A 20,760-nucleotide genomic window follows, 5' to 3' on the forward strand; every position below is an offset into this window, starting at 1 on the left:
TATGGTTGCTTCTAAGCTATACTACAACAAAGTTTATATATTTTGCTTGTATTTAGTTGCTACAATATTATTTGATGATATAATCAGTATGACAATTGCTTGCACATATTTTGTTCAAAGGTTTAACAGTTTAGCATTAATTGTGTTGCGACTTCATAAAGTTTATAATTTGAATTGTGAACATGTTTTACACAGATACTTTACTTGCGTTGTTATCATTAGACAAATGAGTAATACATGGTAACACGTTACCCAGATGTTATTTACTACTATTTTTATGATATATATTTCGAGTTAAATTTGACGGATAAATCCATGTTTTAAGATAAATTACAATGGGCGAAGAACTTTAATCCTCGGATGAATTGGAGCTAGATTCCAAAATCATCTCGAACGAAAATGGTTGGAAAGCGTATCCAAGACCGGCGTAAAATTTGCTTTGGAATTCAACCCTAGAAAAAAAGGTATGAATGTAAAATTTTGATACGTTAAATTGGCTATTGTTTCTCACCAGTGCAAACGAAGAGTATGTAGAAAAGCGGATAATCCTTCCATAAGTACTAGAATACCGACTGTGAGTACTGCCCAGACAGCAAAGATAATCCAGAGAGCAATTCCACCGATCCATCCGCCTTGTTGCAGTCCATTCTTCAAGACCATATTCCATAAGACTTCAGCCAATTCTAGAAAAGCATAACAAAAAGTTGTAACACGACTCCTTTCCACTCTCAAGATTACAACTTACGAGCATGAGCAAGCGAAAGAGCCCACAAACGTAGATACGAAGCGGTGTGAGAGACTGAACCGAGAACGTACTCAATTGTGTGAATGCCCTGATGAATAAAAATTTCAGACATTTCTTCATTTTCGTGTCCATGGCCACCGCCACCACCACCAGCTGCAGCTCCTCCTGCTTGTTGCGTTCCATCGGCCTGGACATTATTATGTTGGTTCAACCCACCATCGGCGTCCCCATTTTCGTTACTATACGGCGCAATTGGTTGATGCTAAAAAAAAGCTATTATTAGTAAACCTTTTTCTCCAGGAATTCACACCATACTCACAGCTGCCTGTTTGCGGCTACGCATTATCATTAACGGTTTTGCCAACAGCATCCACGGCACACACAGTAGTGCAATAACTACCAAAAACTTTTGCAATCCAGCCTGGCCGCCAAACATGTACGGGTTACACAAACCTTTCTGTGGTGGCTTGAAGAGAACCATGTTGATGAATGTAATCAGAATAGACGGGGCGCAGCCAGCTGATAAATTCTTGTTTTCGTTATCAGCAGAGTACTTGGTCCACTTGATAAACATTAACAGTGTCATGTAGAAAAACAGGAAGACCAGAAAGATAACTTGCGGAATAAATTCACAATAGATGGCCATCTTGTTTTTGAAGTATCGATGATTGAACAGACCGACAAACACACCAAACAACATGTGGATAACGCCGAAAATGATAGAAATTTTCATCTTATAAGCATTCAGGAAAATAATCTTGTTATCCGAAACTTGCCAAACAGGATCCACACCGATTGGGTAAGGAGTGCCGGAATAATCATTACTGCCAGGATTCAGCTGCAGAGCTTTGTTAGTCATTACGGTAGAAGTGTTATAATTAATGCTCCACGAAGATCCGAAAACGTTCAATGATTTGGAAAATATATCATTATACACGAAACCTGTGTACATGGAAAATACACCCATCAAGAATATAATGTAACGTCCACCGAAGAAAATATTCCAAATTTCATTGTCGGTTTTCTTAGCAGCTAGCGGTTTTTCCTTTAGAACCATCCACAAACCGAAGAGAGCCATAATCGCACCGTGTCCCAAATCACCAAACATCACCGCAAACAAGAACGGAAACGTTATTATAGTGTACGGCGCCGGATTCATTTCACGATAGCTGGCAACACCGTAAGCATTGATCAACGCCTGAAACGCATTCGTAAATTTGTTCGTTCGATTATACGTTGGGGGATCCTCAAACGTTTCCATGCGGTTCAAAATCGGTGGAACCGACGATCCGGAGCGTTCCGTTCCGCGGCGTAATGCGATCTGTATCGTTTCCATGTCCAATAGCGGAACCCAGCATTCCGCAATTAAACATTTTTGAGTCACGTCCAGATTGAACAAATTCAACGTATGATAGATAGCCTTGATCTTGCGAACCTTCACGAACCAGTTCTTAAGATTTTTAGCAGCTGCAACCAGCACACGGTGGCGATGGTCCTGTGTCTGCCCCAGAACGGTGTTCAAATCCTCAATGCGGGTCATAACGCCCATCGCCATTTCGCGCCGATCAGTTGGGGCTTCCGGGCAAGGGTATAGAGTGGCACGGAACCCTTCGCAAATCTTTTTAACCCGTGTCTTCAGCTGGTCACCTTGGAAGAAAATGATGAACACCGACTTGTAGACCTTGTCACCCTGAAAATCGAGTTAGGGTCACTTTTTATCCTATAAAAAAAAAAACAATTGAAGATGGCACTTACATTGGACGGATCCTCCAAGGGTGATTCGATCATGGCTTGGCGAAGAAACACGTTACCACGACATGCACGCCACAGCATCCGTTCGAAAGCTGGCAGACGCTCGCGTAGGATAACTCCAGCGACAAAGCTGTCAGTTTCCAATTGGCGTTGCACAAATAGGGTAACCGATTAAAATCACGTATAGATATTTTGTTTTAATTAAAAACAAACGAAAAACATACTGTTACAACGTATTATCAAGTATTAGCAGCGACCAAGTTTCAGACCAAAAACATATCTGAGGCTTGCTAAGCGCGGCAGCAAACTGAAACTAGGTCATTCGATTGGCTATATGGAACTGTTAGATGATTTATGTAAATATAATAATGGGTAAAATCAGAACAATAGAAATGAGAACATAATTCAACTGTTATTTGTAATAGGCCAGACCCTTGCTGGAAGTTCGACTTTTGCAAAAAAGAATGGTGCTCGTAAAATGTGGTAATATATTTGATTTTCTTTGCTCTATTTCTCTTAAAAATGCACTTTATTTACTACCCTACATTGCGTTAGTCGATAAAATGATGGCACAGATAGAGACGTAACTTGGAACACAAAAATAACTGGTCACTTTTTATCAAATGCGTTATAAAAAGGAAACGAAGCAACGTTAAAAATTCTACTATCTATATGTCAGAGATGAGTAACTGTGCAGACAATCCAAAGCGCAAACAATTTGTGAAGAGCAGCAATACTATGAGAACAAGTGCCACTAGGATAGGACAAATTACTAACTACTTATTTGAATGCTAGGCTACCAAGTTACAAGAAAAAAAAAAACAGTAACGAAACATTAGAGAACAAATTTGGGAACTTTTTTTTTCTTTTTGTGAACATTTGATATACAAAACACAAATGGTCCAATTTGATGGCGGTGTCAATATTTCATGTTTCGTTGGGTGTACGTGAAAGAATAGTTCTAGAATGATTAGTAGTTGTTTAGTGTTTATAAAGCTACTGACCATGGCAGGTACTCTTCTGGTTCTTGTGACTTTTCCAGAAAACTGCGGTTGAGAATTAGTGGTTTGTTAATGAAAAGGCATTTACTTAATAGCATAGGATAGATAGTTATAAAGGTAAAAAAGAGGGCGGTGGTAGTATGAAGAAATAAACTCTATCAAAGGAGTCCGTTACCCGCTGCTGTGGCAGCTGAACAAACTCTAATTGATAGAGCTTTAAGAGAGAACCAATGCCAAGATGAATGATTTGGAAAGTGAACAAAAGTAAAGGTTTGTAAGAAAACTAAGGAAAAAATCGGTTTCAAAATAAAAATCTTGAAACCCAAATGACCGAATTGACAAACCTACCCCAGTTGAACAGGACCCATCGCTTTGCCGGTGCGTGATTCGTCGGTGATCAACGCTCGGGTCATCGATTCAGTGGTATGCATGCCACCCTCTTGCTGCTCGTGTTTGTTGTTGATTATTTGTAATGAATTCATTTGCATATTGTTCGAACGATGAACGAAATGTATATATATAGAACAGAAAAATTAGGACACAAAGTCATAAACCGGCAACACACACGTAGTAAATTAAATTGATAGTAAAACTAACACATTCTGAGATGGTACTGTTGTTAGAGAAAACGAGTTCAACAGAGACAGTGATGTAATTGTTTGAAAGAAAAACTTTAAAAAATAAATTTGGAGCGAGTATGCGACGTTAAATACATACCATTATTTAAAATTAGCGTTCTAAGACTAGTTTTAGTATCATTCGCTAAATGTAACACAACGCCCATATTTTCATTCTCTGCTTTAGATTAGTTCGGTTAATTTATTAGTTTCGGCATAAGCTCACCACAGATAACATTCAATTTGATAGTTAATAATAACAATGTGCTAACATAATATCAAGTCTCATGCAGAAAAAAAATGATGCAATAAATATGTACGTGCTTTGCAATGTACATTTAGAAAAATATTCGATTGATTTTTTAAAAATCTTACAACAAACAACTCTGTGCACCACCGTTGACTTATCTATATATTTTTTCTGGTTTGGGCATATTTTCCACTGCGATCAGTTGATGTGGTGGTCTTCTTGCTCAATGATTGCTTCATTAGGGTGTCTAGATGAATGTAGGCATCATCCAGATATTACAATTAATCAACCTAGTTCACTCGCCGTTGGTCTTATTATTATTTCCTTCGTTTCGGTTTATAGTGCTGTAGAATGGTCAAATTCTACCCAATATAAAAAAAGGCAACGGATCACTATTGAATTCAGTTGCAGCAACCTGACACATATTTATTTATCTTAGCAGTTTTTGTTTTACGCAGTCTTGAATTTTTATTTATGAGAGGATTCAAACATTTCGTATACAGGGTGCGGCAGGAAAATGTACGGTACTTCCTCAAACGCCATTTTAATTTGCATTAAGTTAAAATTTTCGAGTTCAGTTATCTTTTTTTTCCTCGATTACTTTTAGCTAAGACCGTTCGATCCATAAAGCCAAGTCTTGTGAAAGTGTGTTGCAATTTACATTGTTCGAACACATTTTCGCAAGTTATTTTCGTTATTTTTTTATTTAAGTATATTGAGAGTGGTAGCTTTGCTTAGACAATTTTCATTTAAATGTACATTGTTCTGATTTAAACTAAATGACTCAAACGTTCTTTTTGATATTTCTTAGATACTCAGCAATTGCCTCGTATTCTGTTATACTTTTTCTGCTTAGTATTACTGGAAGCGGAACTTTATCTTATAGTTGGTGATAGTTCTTGTAGTATTATATTCTGCGCAATCATACAAAATATGGTAAATATATTCAGGTATATCGCATTTCTCACATTTGTCGTTAGTCATCAAATTCCATTTAGCTAGTCGGTCTTTTGTGGCTGAGTGTCATGTCCGCATTCTTCCAAGGTTAATGATTTCGTTAGCGTCTAAGTTTATTTCTTTGAACCACGGTTTATTTGAGATAAATTTTGCATGTTCGTAATGGAATATCCCTTTTATTAAGTTGTGTGGTTCTAAATGTTCTTGCCAACTAGTATTTAATTTTACACATATGTTTAAAGTGTCGTCTTGAGAAAATTTATAGTCTGATACTGCAGTTTTAGTTGTTCCCAAGTTTGCTGCTTAGTCAGCTTCTTCGTTCCCGGTGAGTAGTATGATTCCTGCTATGATTGTTTCAGATATTTCATCCAAGAGTTTGATTATTATGTTATTGTCATGTCAATGGTAATTTATTAGTCATATAAAAGCACTTTTTGAGTCCGTAAATATCACTAGTTTTTTTATGTGCTAGTATTTCTATTTTGTTTTTGCTTATTGAATTGCTTCTCTAATAGCAATTATTTGTGCACTGTAAAACTTAAAGAGTCCTAATATCCGAAACCTACATTTTTTCGATTATTGAATTATCTGTGAATATTTTATAAAAAAATTATGTACTTGTTCTCAATCAGATCGTCTGTCAATATTTAAATTCTTCTTTTTCATTCCTGTTATTTCTTGCTTTATGTGTAACCTGTTGTGAAGTTGCTGTTTTGTCGTATTAAGTATCCGTCTTTTAAGCCATTTGGAATAACTGATAATTGTGAATAAACAATGGCGTCGCTTCCTTGATGTGTGCTCTGAATAATACTTTTGAATCAAGGTATTTATTATTATGTTTGCATCAAATTTGTTGGTAAATAATATTGCAGTTGATTTTTCTGGGTTGAGTTCTATGCTTGTTTTCTTAAATGCTATTGAAAGTTTATTGAGAAATCTGTTCATTTTGTTCGTTGCTGAAGCGACATTGTATCCTGTGACTATTGCTTGCTTAAAAGCTCTGTAATTCTTTATTTTAGATTAGGATTTAGTTTATTTTAAATTTTGATTAGCCATTAAAAAAGAAAATTTATCTATGCCAGGTGTAGAATGATGCTTTTTTGAATTTATGTTCATTTCAGTGACGCAAATTCAATGATTGTTTCATTTCATTTCAGTGATGCAAATTTTGTCCACTGGGTTAGAATTTGTTTCCGGTTTCAATAGTTTTCAATTCGCTTGATATGTCAGGAAAGTTAAGATTCATAAAGTTGATTGTCAATTGTGGATCGATCTGTAGCTGTAAGTTATCTTTCGATGGTCTCCTTCAGCTTACCATTTTCACTGTATCCCAAAGATGTTGTTGGTTAATGTTTGGGTTGATTGAATTTATGACTTCTGTCCAGGATTTTCGTTTTCGTTTCGAATGACCCGTTTTAAATTTGCTATAGCTTTTATAAATTCTGGTGGATGGAGTTGTGTTCGGTGCTTCGATTAATGTGCTTTATCTGTCGTTAAGTAAAACTAAATTATATTCTTTCACCACTCCTCTTCCACAGTTTGTTATGTGCGTTAAAATCACCGGCTAATATACTTGGTTTATACTAGTCTTTATTTCATCTAAAATTATTTCTACTGGTTTTTTAATATCACTATTGTATGTCGGTAGAAGCGGGATGAATATTGAGTATATTATAATATACAGCGTTTGTGGTTTCTATAGCTATGGCTTTAATTGGATGTATGTTTCGCAGTTTGACTGGTTTGAATGTAATTTTGTTTTTTTTTGTTATAAGTACAGACCTCGCTCGATTTTGGCACGGTTCAATTTTGGCAACATAAAACCTTTGGACTTGTTGCCACCTGCAACCATCGAAGCGCTGAATAAAATTTTCGTTTCAATCCGGTAGGCAACGGACAACACTGTTCGGATTAGCTATTGAATTTTCTCTTTAGTCCGGTAGGCATCATAAAAAATTTAAATTTGGACGTGTTTCCAAAATCGCACAAGGCCTGTATTCCTGCTCCTCCATATCCTTGCAAATTTATATCCTTTGAACTAATTTACTTCTCCCGGTTTTACCTAGATTTCACTCAATATGGCTATATCGATACGTTCTCTGATTAAAAACTCTATGATCATCTCCTTCGTGTCTGTTGGTCTTATACTGGCTACATTTGTTTGCATTATTGCATACTTTCGTCATACGTGTTCCCAAACTTTCCATTGACATTATTAAAATAAACGTTGTATGTTGCATAAGGGATTGGAGGATTTGTTCGATTTATATTTCATTAGGTTAGTGATGGCTTTCCAAGAAAATTTAGTTTGGTAAAATTGTTATATTTTTGTCCGGCTGTCGTTTCGCTTCTAATATAGGGTCGAATATCTCGTCTAGTTTGTAACTTGTGGTGATAAATAGAATATCTTAATCGATATAGTATCTGTTCTATAAGTATTTTGCATTATTGTATTCTAAATTGATTTTATTTTCTCAAATGTATGATCAAGGTTTAGTTTTTGTAATATATTTTTTTATTTGCTCTGTTATTTTGTTAATTTCGACTTTAGTATAATCCTAACTGTTTATGTTTCGTGATGCAATTGAAGTATATTTATCATTTTTGTTTTTATTTTCCATTGTTTATATGTAGTCTGGCTTGTACTGATTTTTTTTTTGGATTTTCGTGATGCTTACAAAAATAAGGTTTTGTTAAATGTCATATCTTCTCTGGTTTGGTTTTGCCTTTCCCTTTCTGGGCAACGTTTATCAGATGCTTTATGTTCACCATTGCAATTTACACATCTAGAGGTTCCAGGATTCAGTAATTTACACATCTATGGGCAGTGCCTTAGAACATCGATGTTTATTCACGAGTAAATGAACTGAATTGTTCTCGGTGTCATCACATTTATTGTCTGATGCAACTCAGTAACCTATGCTCATTGCGACGATGCATGAATATCGTTTATCATATTCAATGACAGAACAGTGGAATGAATATCAAAGGTCTCGTAATGATATTCAGGGAAGCTTCGGTGATTATCAATCCAAGTAGTGAAAGTCTGTTTAGACACTGTTCACCGCACAGTACAGTATGAATTGTGGAATGAGCTAATTTCGATTTTCACTATTTTTAAATGATTTTCATTTTTGACGATCAAAATATCAACACGAATGTTACGGTTTATCCTGTCGGTGTTCATCGGTTGTTTGGTATCATGAATATCAACGTTCGCATGGGTAGTATGATTATCAATATAAAGAAGGCTGAAAATCGCTGCTTTTGAATATCATGACAGTGAATATTCTCAGCACTGTCTATGGGTACAGTGTTCTTCTTCATGTTCTATCCCACATTTGCAACACCGGACTTCTCTAGCTATACAGATATTTTGCCTGTGGCCATATTGCCAACATTTGTAACACACTCGCAAAGGAAATTTGTAAGGTTGACAGTTCGCATTAACACCGACACAGATTTTGGAAGTTGTTGCCCATTCGCAAAGATTTTCACCGAATATGTTGTTAAAAAGATTCCTCCTCCCACTTTCCTAGAAATTCTTTCTACCTTGAAAATATGTGTTACCACTGATCATATTATCTAAAATTTCTTTCTCTGTAAGTGAAGGAGGAATATTACCTATCACATCGATTGTTTCCTTGATCCTAGTTGGAACAAATACTGTGAATACAAATTGTTCTGTAAGTGGTTTCGAGTTAAATCTCTCGATTTCTGGAATTCGATCTGGAATCGACCTCTGCCTACCGATTTTATTTCTTTGTAGCCTTTAATATTTAAATTATTTAGCATTTTCGCTAGTTCCGTAGGATGTCGCAGTCTTTCGTTACCTCTTTTCTCGGAACCAGAGTTTGTGCTTTATTTCTTTTTACTAAGATAAATGTTCATTTCTATTTTTTCCTACTAACCAACTTTCGTTTTTCTCTCATTTGCTCTTCTCCACGAGGTTTCGTCTTCTTCGTCAACGTCCACTTTGTATAATTGCGCAGCAGACTGCACTAAGCTATTAAAATTCATTTGTTGCTTATGCCTATGATGATATCACTGAATGGAGTTAATAATAATAACTTACGATCAATATTAAATGAAATCTTGTCCTTTTCTCTCATTTCAAGTGTTTTCGCACCGAATTCACAAGCCTTATTTTAGGTCCGACGTTACCTCTTCGGAAGTCGATGAGAGAATGTTCTCAGTTATCTTTATTAGGTTCTTTTAAACAAATGTACTTGATATGTCCTCCATTTTAATCAATGACATCCCCAAGACAACGCCGGATGCTGGAGTATGTCTTCAAAACGCAGTCCTCCGGTATCGTCCAATAGGTACGCGTTATGACTATTTTCAAAGTCTTCAAGCCAAGATAAGAATGCTACAAAGAATGGTGAAATAGTTTTCACAAACAAGTTCCCTGATATTCCATTAAATGAAACCTGAATTTCCCTGATGTTTTTCAGCATTCGGCACGAAAAAGTGCGAAGTTAATGAACGCAGCCCTGAAATCCCAGCGAAAAATGTCTTCGATTGGATATGAAACCAAACAGTAAAAGTCCCGCATTCGCCTTTTCAAAAAAGAATCGCGTCTCGGTTGAAAATTTTACTCTGATTGTTTTTAGTTTTCCCTGATATCCCCTGATTTCCCTGATCGAAAAATGAATTCCCTGACATTCCCTGACATTCCGTGATTTTCTAGGTTTTCACCAACCTGGCTACAACATCCTTGGCAAGTTTCCTGATGAAGCGTACCGGGCTGCGAGCGAGGAATTTTCGCGCGGACCAATTTGATCACGTTTAGCGTACGTGGAAACCGCGGATCTGCACTTGGGACCATCCTGTAGAGCAGCGGTTCTCAACCTTTTTTTGTCCGCGTACCCCTTGGCGATATTTCCCAAATCAATTGTACCCCTTGGTTTGTAATGTTCTCGCAGAGTGAGAGAGAGTAGTGGTAGATCACGTTGTGGTAGTCTAGTTTAGGTTTCAAATTGAACTGTGATTTGTTTGATTGATACAGTCATGTTTTAGGAGCAAGTTTGAACAACAAATAAAGTATTATAAAAAAATTCCTTTGTCCGCCATTACTGATTTTTCTTTCGCGTACCCCCTGAAGGCTCTCGCGTACCCCAGGTTGAGAACCACTGCTGTAGAGAGTTTTCGATGCAGTAAACTGTGGTCAGATGATATGGGGGGCGATCAGCAAACTTATAAGCTTGCAAAACATCTCATCCTAGTTAGAAGACATTGAAGTCTGTCAACGATAGCGGAGGGCTGCGTTGCGACTTGTTCTGCTTCTGGTGTTGTCTTATAGATGTCGTTGATAAAAAAAATAGTGGCAATATCAAGCATATTTATTTGAAAGAGCCTAATAAAGATAACTGAACTTGAAAATGTTGATATTGTTACTTAAAGTAGTGTAAAATGGAATTTTGAGAACTACCATAAATTTTCGCAATTTTTCCTATCGCATCCTGTGTTTTCAAGCTGCTCAAACAACAAAATAACTTAACCAGAATTGTAAAGTTACTGTACTTGTTACATTTTGCTTGTCGATTAGTTCCAATTATCGTCGCAAGAATGTTGCTAGGTTGAATGTTGAATGATCTACCACATCACAAGAAACAAGAAACAACAATCGAACGCATAATGAGCTGGATGGGAATAGCCGCTTGAGAATAAGGCGAAGTCAATTTCATCCGCTGGTACGGTCAAGGCATCAGTTTTCTGAACTGCGTGTGGGATAACTATTTTCAAATCGCAGAAGAAATTACGAAAAGCTCGGTGCTAACATATTTACCCTAAATTGCTGCTAGATGCTTAGGAATTGAAATAATATTAGCATTCTTTTCACGACTTGATAAAACGTGCTATTTCAAAATAACTGTAACAATCATATTTTTTTAATGATTGAACGCATCTTGAACTTAAGTAGTGTTGTATTATTTTTTTAGTTCTTTAATACCAACTTACACAACTTACCATTGATTTGTTATGCAACCCTCGAGAAAATATATAAACATGGATGTGAAACATCCTGTTTTACATTTCATTAATTGAATATAAATAGACATAAAAGGTGCAGGATATTTATGTACATAAACCACAAAACACAAAGCTTCATAAAGGTGCATTTTTAAGTTTGTACTCATTTGACTGTCGCCTCTAGTGTTTGTGCTAGACCGTACATAAACAAAACGGCGTTTTTGTTTTTGTTTCGACAATTACACATTTACTGCAACCAATTAAACAATAAAAAAAAAAACACGTAACACAAGCTTGCCTTAACTGTCGGCTGTAGTTTGGGTTGAACTCCGGAAAACGTTCGTAGCGTTTCTTCGAAACACCAGAGAATACCATAGCAAAATAAAGAGACTTTAAAAATTTTAACTTTTTAGAAAAAGGAAAGCGTTACGTTTATGAAAGGAAGAAAGGAAACAAAAAACAACCAGAAAACATCACACAACGAAAAAAGGTCATTATTAGAATTACATAAATCAAAACCTGCTCCATCAGATATTCGAACAACTGCCAGCATACTATTATATGTAAATGTTATTATGAAAGGCGCTTGGTTTTATTTGAATCGAGAAACAACAAATTATACATAGCTGGATCGCAGAGTAGTGATAAATTAACAAAAAAAAATATTAAAGTGTTCATATTTACCCTAGTTTTAGGTTTTGTCCCTGTGCCCCGGCACCACCAGCTCGAATGCCCTCCTCACCGAGTAGATTAACCTGTTCCTCTTCCCTGTGCGAATCCGCCATCTGTTGATAGCGGTTTCGTGACTTATTAGGTACACCGATTGCGGGCGCTGCCTGTTGCGTGAGTGTTTGCGTGTGGAAGTTTTTCGTTTTGTTTTTTTTCATATGTTTGTTTTAAAAAAAAATCACAAGAAGGTTGTATGCAAAGCCACGACCGCAAGGTTGAAGTAGAATACTTTTACAAGAAAGATAACCCGGCTGCTTGCGTGTCAGTCACACACGCAACGGTTTTAACCCGTATCTCATTGCGGTTTGTAACATCAAGCGATTTCGTTTGCTCGCTGTTGCGTGTTGCATCATGTTGCTACTTGGCAGCTGGGAGACGACGAAATTCTGTTTATACTGATTGATTGAATCGACTTCATATTAGCTCTGCATAGTCGAACTAACTGCTTTTGTGAATGCGTACTAACAGGGCAGTTAATTATTCAATGTCGGTTATGCTGATCGCGTCTTTGCGCTGCCCTTATAGTGGGGGGTTTACTAAATAAAGTGAAAATTAGACAACTACAACAGAATTTGATTGCATCCCGCACAGAATGTCTGCTTGTGTTGATGCCAGAAAATTATTAACCTTCAATTATTTTTTTATTTGCCTTGAAAAAAGCATGTTGCGGTTCAAAATCGGTTGCTAATTACAACCTTTGAGCTGCCCTAACATTGGTGGAATTAAGATACACGGACAACATGCACTGTGGAAGCTATTTCACATTCAGTAAATTAGACGGGTGCGACAAATCTGAATTGCTAGGATGCAACACAGAATGCTTGCTTGCGTTGACAAAAATTATTAACTTTCAATGACTTGTTTATTTGCCTTAAAAAAGGCATTTTGATTTCCGAAATTGGCCTTCCTGATGGCAATTATCATGCTGCCCCAACACGGGGGGAATAATGGCTGTCTGGCGACACACGCTGAGAAAAACCGCGCTGCTCCTGAGACGTGGTGACCAACCACAGGGCTAGTGCTGCTGCTAAGGAAGGACGACTGCTGTTGTCGCTGTCTAGAACTATTATGAGCGGCTCCGGCTGAAACAGGCTCTTATATAGGCCAAATAGCATGTTTTCAATTGCAAGGTATATGATTCTGTCGACCGTGCTTGGGAAGCAAGCATTATACCAATCAGAGGTCGAATTTTTCGTTTTGACAAGGCTTGACTATTTTCAATAGTACAATAGTGTGAATAATAAAATTACAATTATCTTATTTTGGGAAGAATCTTAGAAGATTTTTCAATCTATTGCTGCAAGAACGAAGGAAATCCATCGAATACTAACCGATTTATTAGCATTTGAAATTGGACATATTTTTCACTTTTTTCGGTTTTAGATTTTCATTTCACATCCCTATGTAGCCGAACTTCCTGAGAGAAGTATTCTACTTCAAAATTGGACAACTACAACAGAATTTGATTGCATCCCGCACAGAATGTCTGCTTGTGTTGATGCCAGAAAATTATTAACCTTCATTTATTTTTTATTTGCCTTGAAAAAAGCATGGTGTGGTTCAAAATCGGTTGCTAATTACAACCTTTGAGCTGCCCTAACATTGGGGGAATTAAGATACACGGACAACATGCACTGTGGAAGCTATTTCACATTCAGTAAATTAGACGGGTGCGACAAATTTAAATTGCTAGGATGCAACACAGAATGCTTGCTTGCGTTGACAAAAATTATTAACTTTCAATGACTTGTTTATTTGCCTTCAAAAAGGCATTTTGATTTCCGAAACTGGATTTCCTGATGGCAATCATCATGCTGCCCCAACACGGGGGGAATAATGGCTGTCTGGCGACACACGCTGAGAAAAACCGCGCTGCTCCTGAGACGTGGTGACCAACCACAGGGCTAGTGCTGCTGCTGAGGAAGGACGACTGCTGTTGTCGCTGTCTGATGCTACGCTATGCCACAGTTGTGGCCGCTATACGCTGGCCTATCCACAGCCAAGCCACAGTTGTGGCCGCTTCCGCTATCGATGGTACCCACTGCTGCTAAGGGAGGACTGCTGTCGTCGCTGTTCAGAACTGTTATGAGCGGCTTGGACTAAAACAGGCTCTTATATAGGGATGAAAATAGGAATGAATTATTTCACGTACGTGGTGGAATGATATAGCGATCATTTGATAAGCTCCACCTCTTTTTTCAGTTTCTAAAGTTTTTCCTCAGTTTCGTAGCACGGATGCACAAAAATGATTTCTTGTCGAGCCGGACCGATAGCACTCTCATTGAAGCAACAAAATAACATGTTTTGTGTCGTGTTGTGCAGCTTGGTTGAAGAAAATGTTCCCGTCCCCATGTCGCATGTAAGCAGATTATTGCGTTCAGTAGACAGTAGATAGTGTATCCAGCGAATAAACACCGATGGTGCTCTCACACACGCAACGGTTTTAACCCGTATCTTATTGCGGTTTGTAACATCAAGCGATTTCGTTTGCTCGCTGTTGCGTGTTGCATCATGTTGCAACTTGGCAGCTGGGAGATGACGAAATTCTGTTTATGCTGATTGATTGAATCGACTTCATATTAGCTCTGCATAGTCGGACTAACTGCTTTTGTGAAGGCGTACTAACAGGGAAATTTATTATTCAATGTCGGTTATGCTGATCGCAGCCTTTGCGCTGCCCCTACAGTGGGGGGTTTACTAAATAAAGTGAAAGTAGAAATTAGACAACTACAACAGAATTTGAATGCATCCCGCACAGAATGTCTGCTTGTGTTGATGCCAGAAAATTATTAACCTTCAATTATTTTTTATTTGCCTTGAAAAAAGCATGGTGTGGTTCAAAATCGGTTGCTAATTACAACCTTTGAGCTGCCCTAACATTGGGGGAAATAAGATACACGGACAACATGCACTGTGGAAGCTATTTCACATTCAGTAAATTAAACGGGTGCGACAAATTTAAATTGCTAGGATGCAACACAGAATGCTTGCTTGCGTTGACAAAAATTATTAACTTTCAATGACTTGTTTATTTGCCTTCAAAAAGGCATTTTGATTTCCGAAACTGGATTTCCTGATGGCAATCATTATGCTGCCCCAACACGGGGGGAATAATGGCTGTCTGGCGACACACGCTGAGAAAAACCGCGCTGCTCCTGAGACGTGGTGACCAACCACAGGGCTAGTGCTGCTGCTGAGGAAGGACGACTGCTGTTGTCGCTGTCTGATGCTACGCTATGCCACAGTTGTGGCCGCTATACGCTGGCCTATCCACAGCCAAGCCACAGTTGTGGCCGCTTCCGCTATCGATGGTACCCACTGCTGCTAAGGGAGGACTGCTGTCGTCGCTGTTCAGAACTGTTATGAGCGGCTCCGGCTGAAACAGGCTCTTATATAGGCCAAATAGCATGTTTTCAATTGCAAGGTATATGATTCTGTCGACCGTGCTTGGGAAGCAAGCATATAACGACCAATCAGGGGTCGAAATTTTCGTTTTGACAAGGCTTGACTATTTTCAATAGTACAATAGTGTGAATAATAAAATTACAATTATCTTATTTTGGGAAGAATCTTAGAAGATTTTCCAATCTATTGCTGCAAGAACGAAGGAAATCCATCGAATACTAATCGGTTTATTAGCATTTGAAATTGGACATATTTTTCACTTTTTTCGGTTTTAGATTTTCATTTCACATCCCTATGTAGCCGAACTTCCTGAGAGAAGTATTCTACTTCAAAAATCGAAGTTTGGATTTTCATTACACACAACACAACAACCGAATGTGAAATGGCAACGCGGTTTGGAGAAGCGTTTTGATTCACCATCCGCCAGGCGGGGGGAAGGGGGACAAATTCGAAATGATTAGTTACTGGAGCAGTGATAGGAATATTTAGTGTTTGGATAGTTTGGTATGGTTTTTGAAAAACCATTATCCGGCTTTAGAAGCCTTTCCGATTAGGTCGATGTAGATGGTCATTATCATAGCGAAGCATTAGTAAAGCTGATTTTGGTGTACCGATATATAGCAGAAATTTTAACTCAAAACACAAAAACAAATAAAGAAACAAGCTTTGGCTTTTCCAACTTTCAAATAATCGATTCAGTTTGAGTTAACGAATCTGGTCTCGTATGATGATAAAGAGAAGGGGGAATGTGTGGCGTTATAATCATATTAATAGTTATGTGTTAGTGTCTAAACAATGCAGGACAAATATTGGTTTGGTCCTATCCGCAATCGCAAACTTTCGAAAAAGTTACGATAAAGTCAGCATTAAGTCGGTTGTAATCTAATAAAATTTGTGTTTTATAACACTTAATCGATTGGCTAACAAATTTATAGGAAAACAAAATTTAGTTTCAAGCAAAGAGCGCGAAACACTCAGTATCGGTCAAAATATTACATATTAATTTTTCATTTATTCATCGATTGAAAATAAACTATATGTTAACATTAAAAATGAAATACATAGTATCGCTGAACGATTAAAATGAATTCTTTTTAGCGAAACAAAAATAAGTGTTCGTTCTATTTCACAAAAATCAATGTTATTCCCGCTAAACCAAACTGATACTTTAGCAACTTACTGGGGTTACTTCTCAAACACAAATAATAAAAAAAGCAATACAAACAACAAAAACGCGACAAGTCAATTGAAAACCAATTCCTCTGATTAGCTCATTGAACATGCTGAAATCGCACCATCAAATGCCAGTGGCTGAGAAACCAGATTTCTGACTTATCACCTAAGCGATAAGAAACGATAATCACCACTTGAAATTAACACTCAATAAATTTACAATTGAGTGCTAATAGCATAACACAGACGACGAAAACGAGGAAACAGACAAAACAAAATGTACAACTGAACTTTGATAGTAGACAGGGCGACGACGCCAAAGCAATATTGTACGCGAAAAAATAACAAAAAACAGTGAAAAAAGCGAAATCAAAAATGCTATGACATACGAGACATCTCCACCCGGCTACCACTATCCAATTTATGCTCTAAACAACGTTACCTGCCTGACCGCCGAAGGCGACCATTCCGGCGAGCGGAGGGAAATTATAAGCTATGATACCCTACCTTACTGCTTGTTTTACCAATGGCGAAGGTGTAAAGTACCAAATTACAGTACAGAAAAAGTGGGTAATGAAAATGAATTCCAGTTACTGACAGGTGAAGGGTTAGTTCAACAATGGTCCCATTGTTAATCGCTCGGTTTGTGTTGTTCGGAATTGTACTTCAACCACGTGCAAACATTCGCAGACAACCAGATCAGGCAGCAGCAATAATTAATGTTATGTAATTGATTATAAGATATAAACAATACTTTTTCGAAGTCAAGCATAGGTGTTTAAAAAGTTATCGAAAGAAATGAAAATTTCAATCAGTTAGTAGCGCATTTTATTATTCTAGTTAATGATAATTTTCTGCTCATATTTTTATCTGTACAAAATCCCACAACCTCTACTAGATTTAAGCAAAAAATAATCATTCCCGCTTACGTTTAGAGTTATCATAAGAATGGCATGCAATCTAACGTCTCATTCAATCCCAAATGGAGCTTGGGCGAAACGCAGTTCTGCTTTTAAATAATGGTTGTACTTTCCGAATGCGGAACAGAAAAAGAATGTTTACAAACGGAAGAAAGTGAAAAGAATGTATGATTTACAAAAATCACTCGATCGTTTTGTTTTATATACAAGGAAAAGTATGCAATTAATGGAAAATCAATACACTAGAACAATAGGGCTCACCTCGTCGAAGAAGACTTGAGTCTTGCGCAAAATATGCTTCAGCTCAGTCAACTCTAGAAAGTTGCGCTTCAGAGCTTCAGCGTTCTGGTTGACCTCCCGCAGTTCATTTTCCAGCTTCTCGAAGGTGGCCTCCAGGTCGATCATCTCCCTCGGCTGGGGAGCTTCCGGGCTCTCGCCGGTATCCAACATGGGGATACCGTCCTTCTTGATCTCCTTTTCCAGGTAGCGTAGCTTGCGTTCCATCTCATCGCAGCGGCGAACTTCGTTCACAAATTTGCGCTGGAAGGCATTCACATCCGGGTTGAGCTGTTAAGAAGAAGCGGGGTAGATTAGATGGTTAGCCAAACAGGAAATCTATTCTCTCTGTAGATACGTACATCACGGAATTGAACCAGACCCAGCTCTCCCAATTCCGACACGCATGCGTAGGCAGCTTCGCTTTGGAGAAAGAGCTGACACAAGGTCATCTCCTCGCTGCGGAACAGCGAACCCATCTTGGTACCTTATGTGGATTGTTCGAAAAACAGAAGCTAGAAAATAGAAAACAGAATTTTAATTTAATCATACGAAAAAAATGTCTAGAGATTTTGCGAGTTCGCAAACGAAGATATTCAAAAATCGAAGAACATTAAATATCTTTACGCACCTATGAAATTAAGGGACACCCAACAAGTAAACCGATTTTTTTTTATGTAAACGCAATCAATTTTATTAATTCCTGTATGCTGTATTCAACAATACTCAAATGATTTTAATTTAACGATTGGATACAACGAATTCGTTGCTCGATTCAACCTCGCATCACAAACAAATTGTATCACAAAGTTCCATTTCCTTGAAAACGAAGAGCACTACTCAGATTTATCAATAATCACGTATTTCATCCTTTACACCCGCATTAATTATTCAGGCCCATAAATACATCCAATACAAGTGGCCTGCAATCCATTCGAATTCAGTTCAAATAATTACATAAAATTAAAAAAATCCTCACCCAGTCACGAGCGTAACATCATATGACTGACGGAACCGGTATTAAGGGATTTCCATTTAATCTATTCAATCACGACTTTTCTTACTTTGCTCGGCTAAAAGGCGAACGAGCGGTGCTTAGTTTATATTTACGCTCAACTTTACCGATCAGCAAACTGATAACGAGGCAGAGCTTTGAACATTGATTTTCAGGTAATCCCTAGTTTCGACATAGATATAGGACGATTAGAAAATTATCAGTCGATACAACTGTGACCAGTTAGCAGTTTAATTAAAATGCAACAATCGTCTTCAAAAACGCACTTGCTTCACGGTCGTTTGAAAGCAGGCGATAGCTCAAATATGTAATTTATAAGCGAAACGCAAAGCTATGCTACGTAGCCTTATTTTTGTTCCCTTATCAAACAAGGTTTTTTCCCTGTTCATGACGCCACCCTTTTATAGATTCTTAATTGCAAATGTTTTTTGTTATTCAACGAATGAAACTGGAGATGTAAAACATCTAATTATTAGTGATTCCATACCGGCAACACTGCCAGTGACCACCCGACATTGTGATAAAGGTGCAATTACTCATTAGTGCTACGCCCCTAATTAGTCATATTCGGATCTAATTGGGTCAATTCACAATTCTATTTGATAGGCTGATAACGTTTCTGCTTTCCGTCAACCATATCCTATTTGTCTGCAGTTTGACCTTTTTAGTTCAAGGTCCATCCCAAAAATCGATTTTTCAAAATTTTTCCACTACCTCAGCGAAAATTAAAATTATCGCTGTCCATGTTTATTGAACTAGCTAGATTGAACGTACAACTATTTGATTTTCTGTTTTGCCAGAGACAACGTACCTTATTTATTCAAAAAAAAAATGGATGAGTGAAAATTCACTCCTTGAATAAACTCAAAACTAGAGGCACATCCAACTATAAAGACTTTCACACGTTGACAATTGGTTAATGACTGACTGGCAAATCGCTTCGTCGTAGAAGTACTCGGAGGTAGAGATTGGCTTTATATATCGTAATTTCAGAGAAAAATTAGAATTTTGCGCTCTAACTGACAACCGCAACTGACAACCGAAAATGACAATCTCAGACAGCACCGATAAAAATGCGACTCAAGAACTTGTTTGTCAAAGCGTATGCACTCTTAATTTACTTCAATTGAAATTGAATAGCATTGGCTTATAGCGAATTTCTTTATTCCACTGTGTGCGGGAAAACTGCCGAGGAATAATAAAACGTCATCGCTAGTGATGTCCGATTTATTCAACTAATCGATTAATTGTTAATCGATTATTTTGTTCCTGTCCGCTAATCGGACTCGATTAGCTGACAAAAGATATTCGATTAATCGAGATAATCGATTATCTGATTGCGTGAGCCCTGCGTTCAAAAATAAAATGTTATTGTCGCTGCAGCGCTACTCTGCAATTCGCTGGTGAGTCCAGCGATGCGAAAATTTCTAGCGATGTTATATTGCATGATTATTTCTCGCACAGTACAATGCAGTTTCAATGTTCTTTGATAAAATTGACATAGTTTTGCGACTAGAAAACAATCAAAACTATTAGAAAATAATACAGTCGCATATTTTGGGACACTTTATGTTGAATAAAAGACTACTTTATATTAAAATACACCAAGGTCGCTTTTAACGCGGTTTTCTTTTACGGGGATTCCGGAATTTACACGCTTTTTTACGCGGATTCCTGAATTTACGCGGTTTTTACGCGGATTCCGGAATGCACGCGGTTTTTTTACGCGGATTCCGGAATTTACGCGGTTTTTTTACGCGGGTGCCCCCGCGTAAAAAGCGACTTTAGTGTACTACGAAATTCGCTGGAAAATCCTTGTCAGACGAGCGACTCGTCGCTTACGATTTTTTTCTGCATGCACAATAGTGCTGACCAACAGTCAGTTACCAATAAACTTGATCTCTAGATTTACTGACAAATCTGGCAGAAAGCTCTAGCATTATT

General features: G+C 37.6%; 1 protein-coding gene across 6 annotated transcripts; it reads right to left on the minus strand.

Annotated features, from left to right (window-relative positions):
- On the minus strand, positions 1-19,780 carry LOC129731782 (V-type proton ATPase 116 kDa subunit a 1). Of its 6 annotated transcripts, XM_055692056.1 has the most exons (10): positions 19,628-19,780; positions 18,164-18,316; positions 17,787-18,092; positions 3,847-3,941; positions 3,502-3,543; positions 2,501-2,627; positions 1,065-2,435; positions 746-1,007; positions 512-683; positions 1-452 (listed from the first exon to the last, which is right to left on the minus strand). In XM_055692056.1, the coding sequence occupies exons 2-10, from the start codon at positions 18,278-18,280 to the stop codon at positions 350-352; spliced, it is 2,595 nt and encodes an 864-aa protein (XP_055548031.1). In that variant the 5' UTR covers positions 18,281-18,316; positions 19,628-19,780; the 3' UTR covers positions 1-349. The 6 variants fall into 6 exon arrangements, with proteins under 6 accessions (XP_055548031.1, XP_055548053.1, XP_055548064.1 ...); XM_055692078.1 differs by lacking the exon at positions 3,502-3,543; XM_055692089.1 differs by lacking the exons at positions 3,502-3,543; positions 3,847-3,941 and adding an exon at positions 11,597-11,688.
- Between the last annotated feature and the right edge of the window lie 980 nt (positions 19,781-20,760).

The sequence above is a fragment of the Wyeomyia smithii genome, chromosome 1, assembly GCF_029784165.1.
Source record: "Wyeomyia smithii strain HCP4-BCI-WySm-NY-G18 chromosome 1, ASM2978416v1, whole genome shotgun sequence".
NCBI lineage: Eukaryota > Metazoa > Arthropoda > Insecta > Diptera > Culicidae > Wyeomyia > Wyeomyia smithii.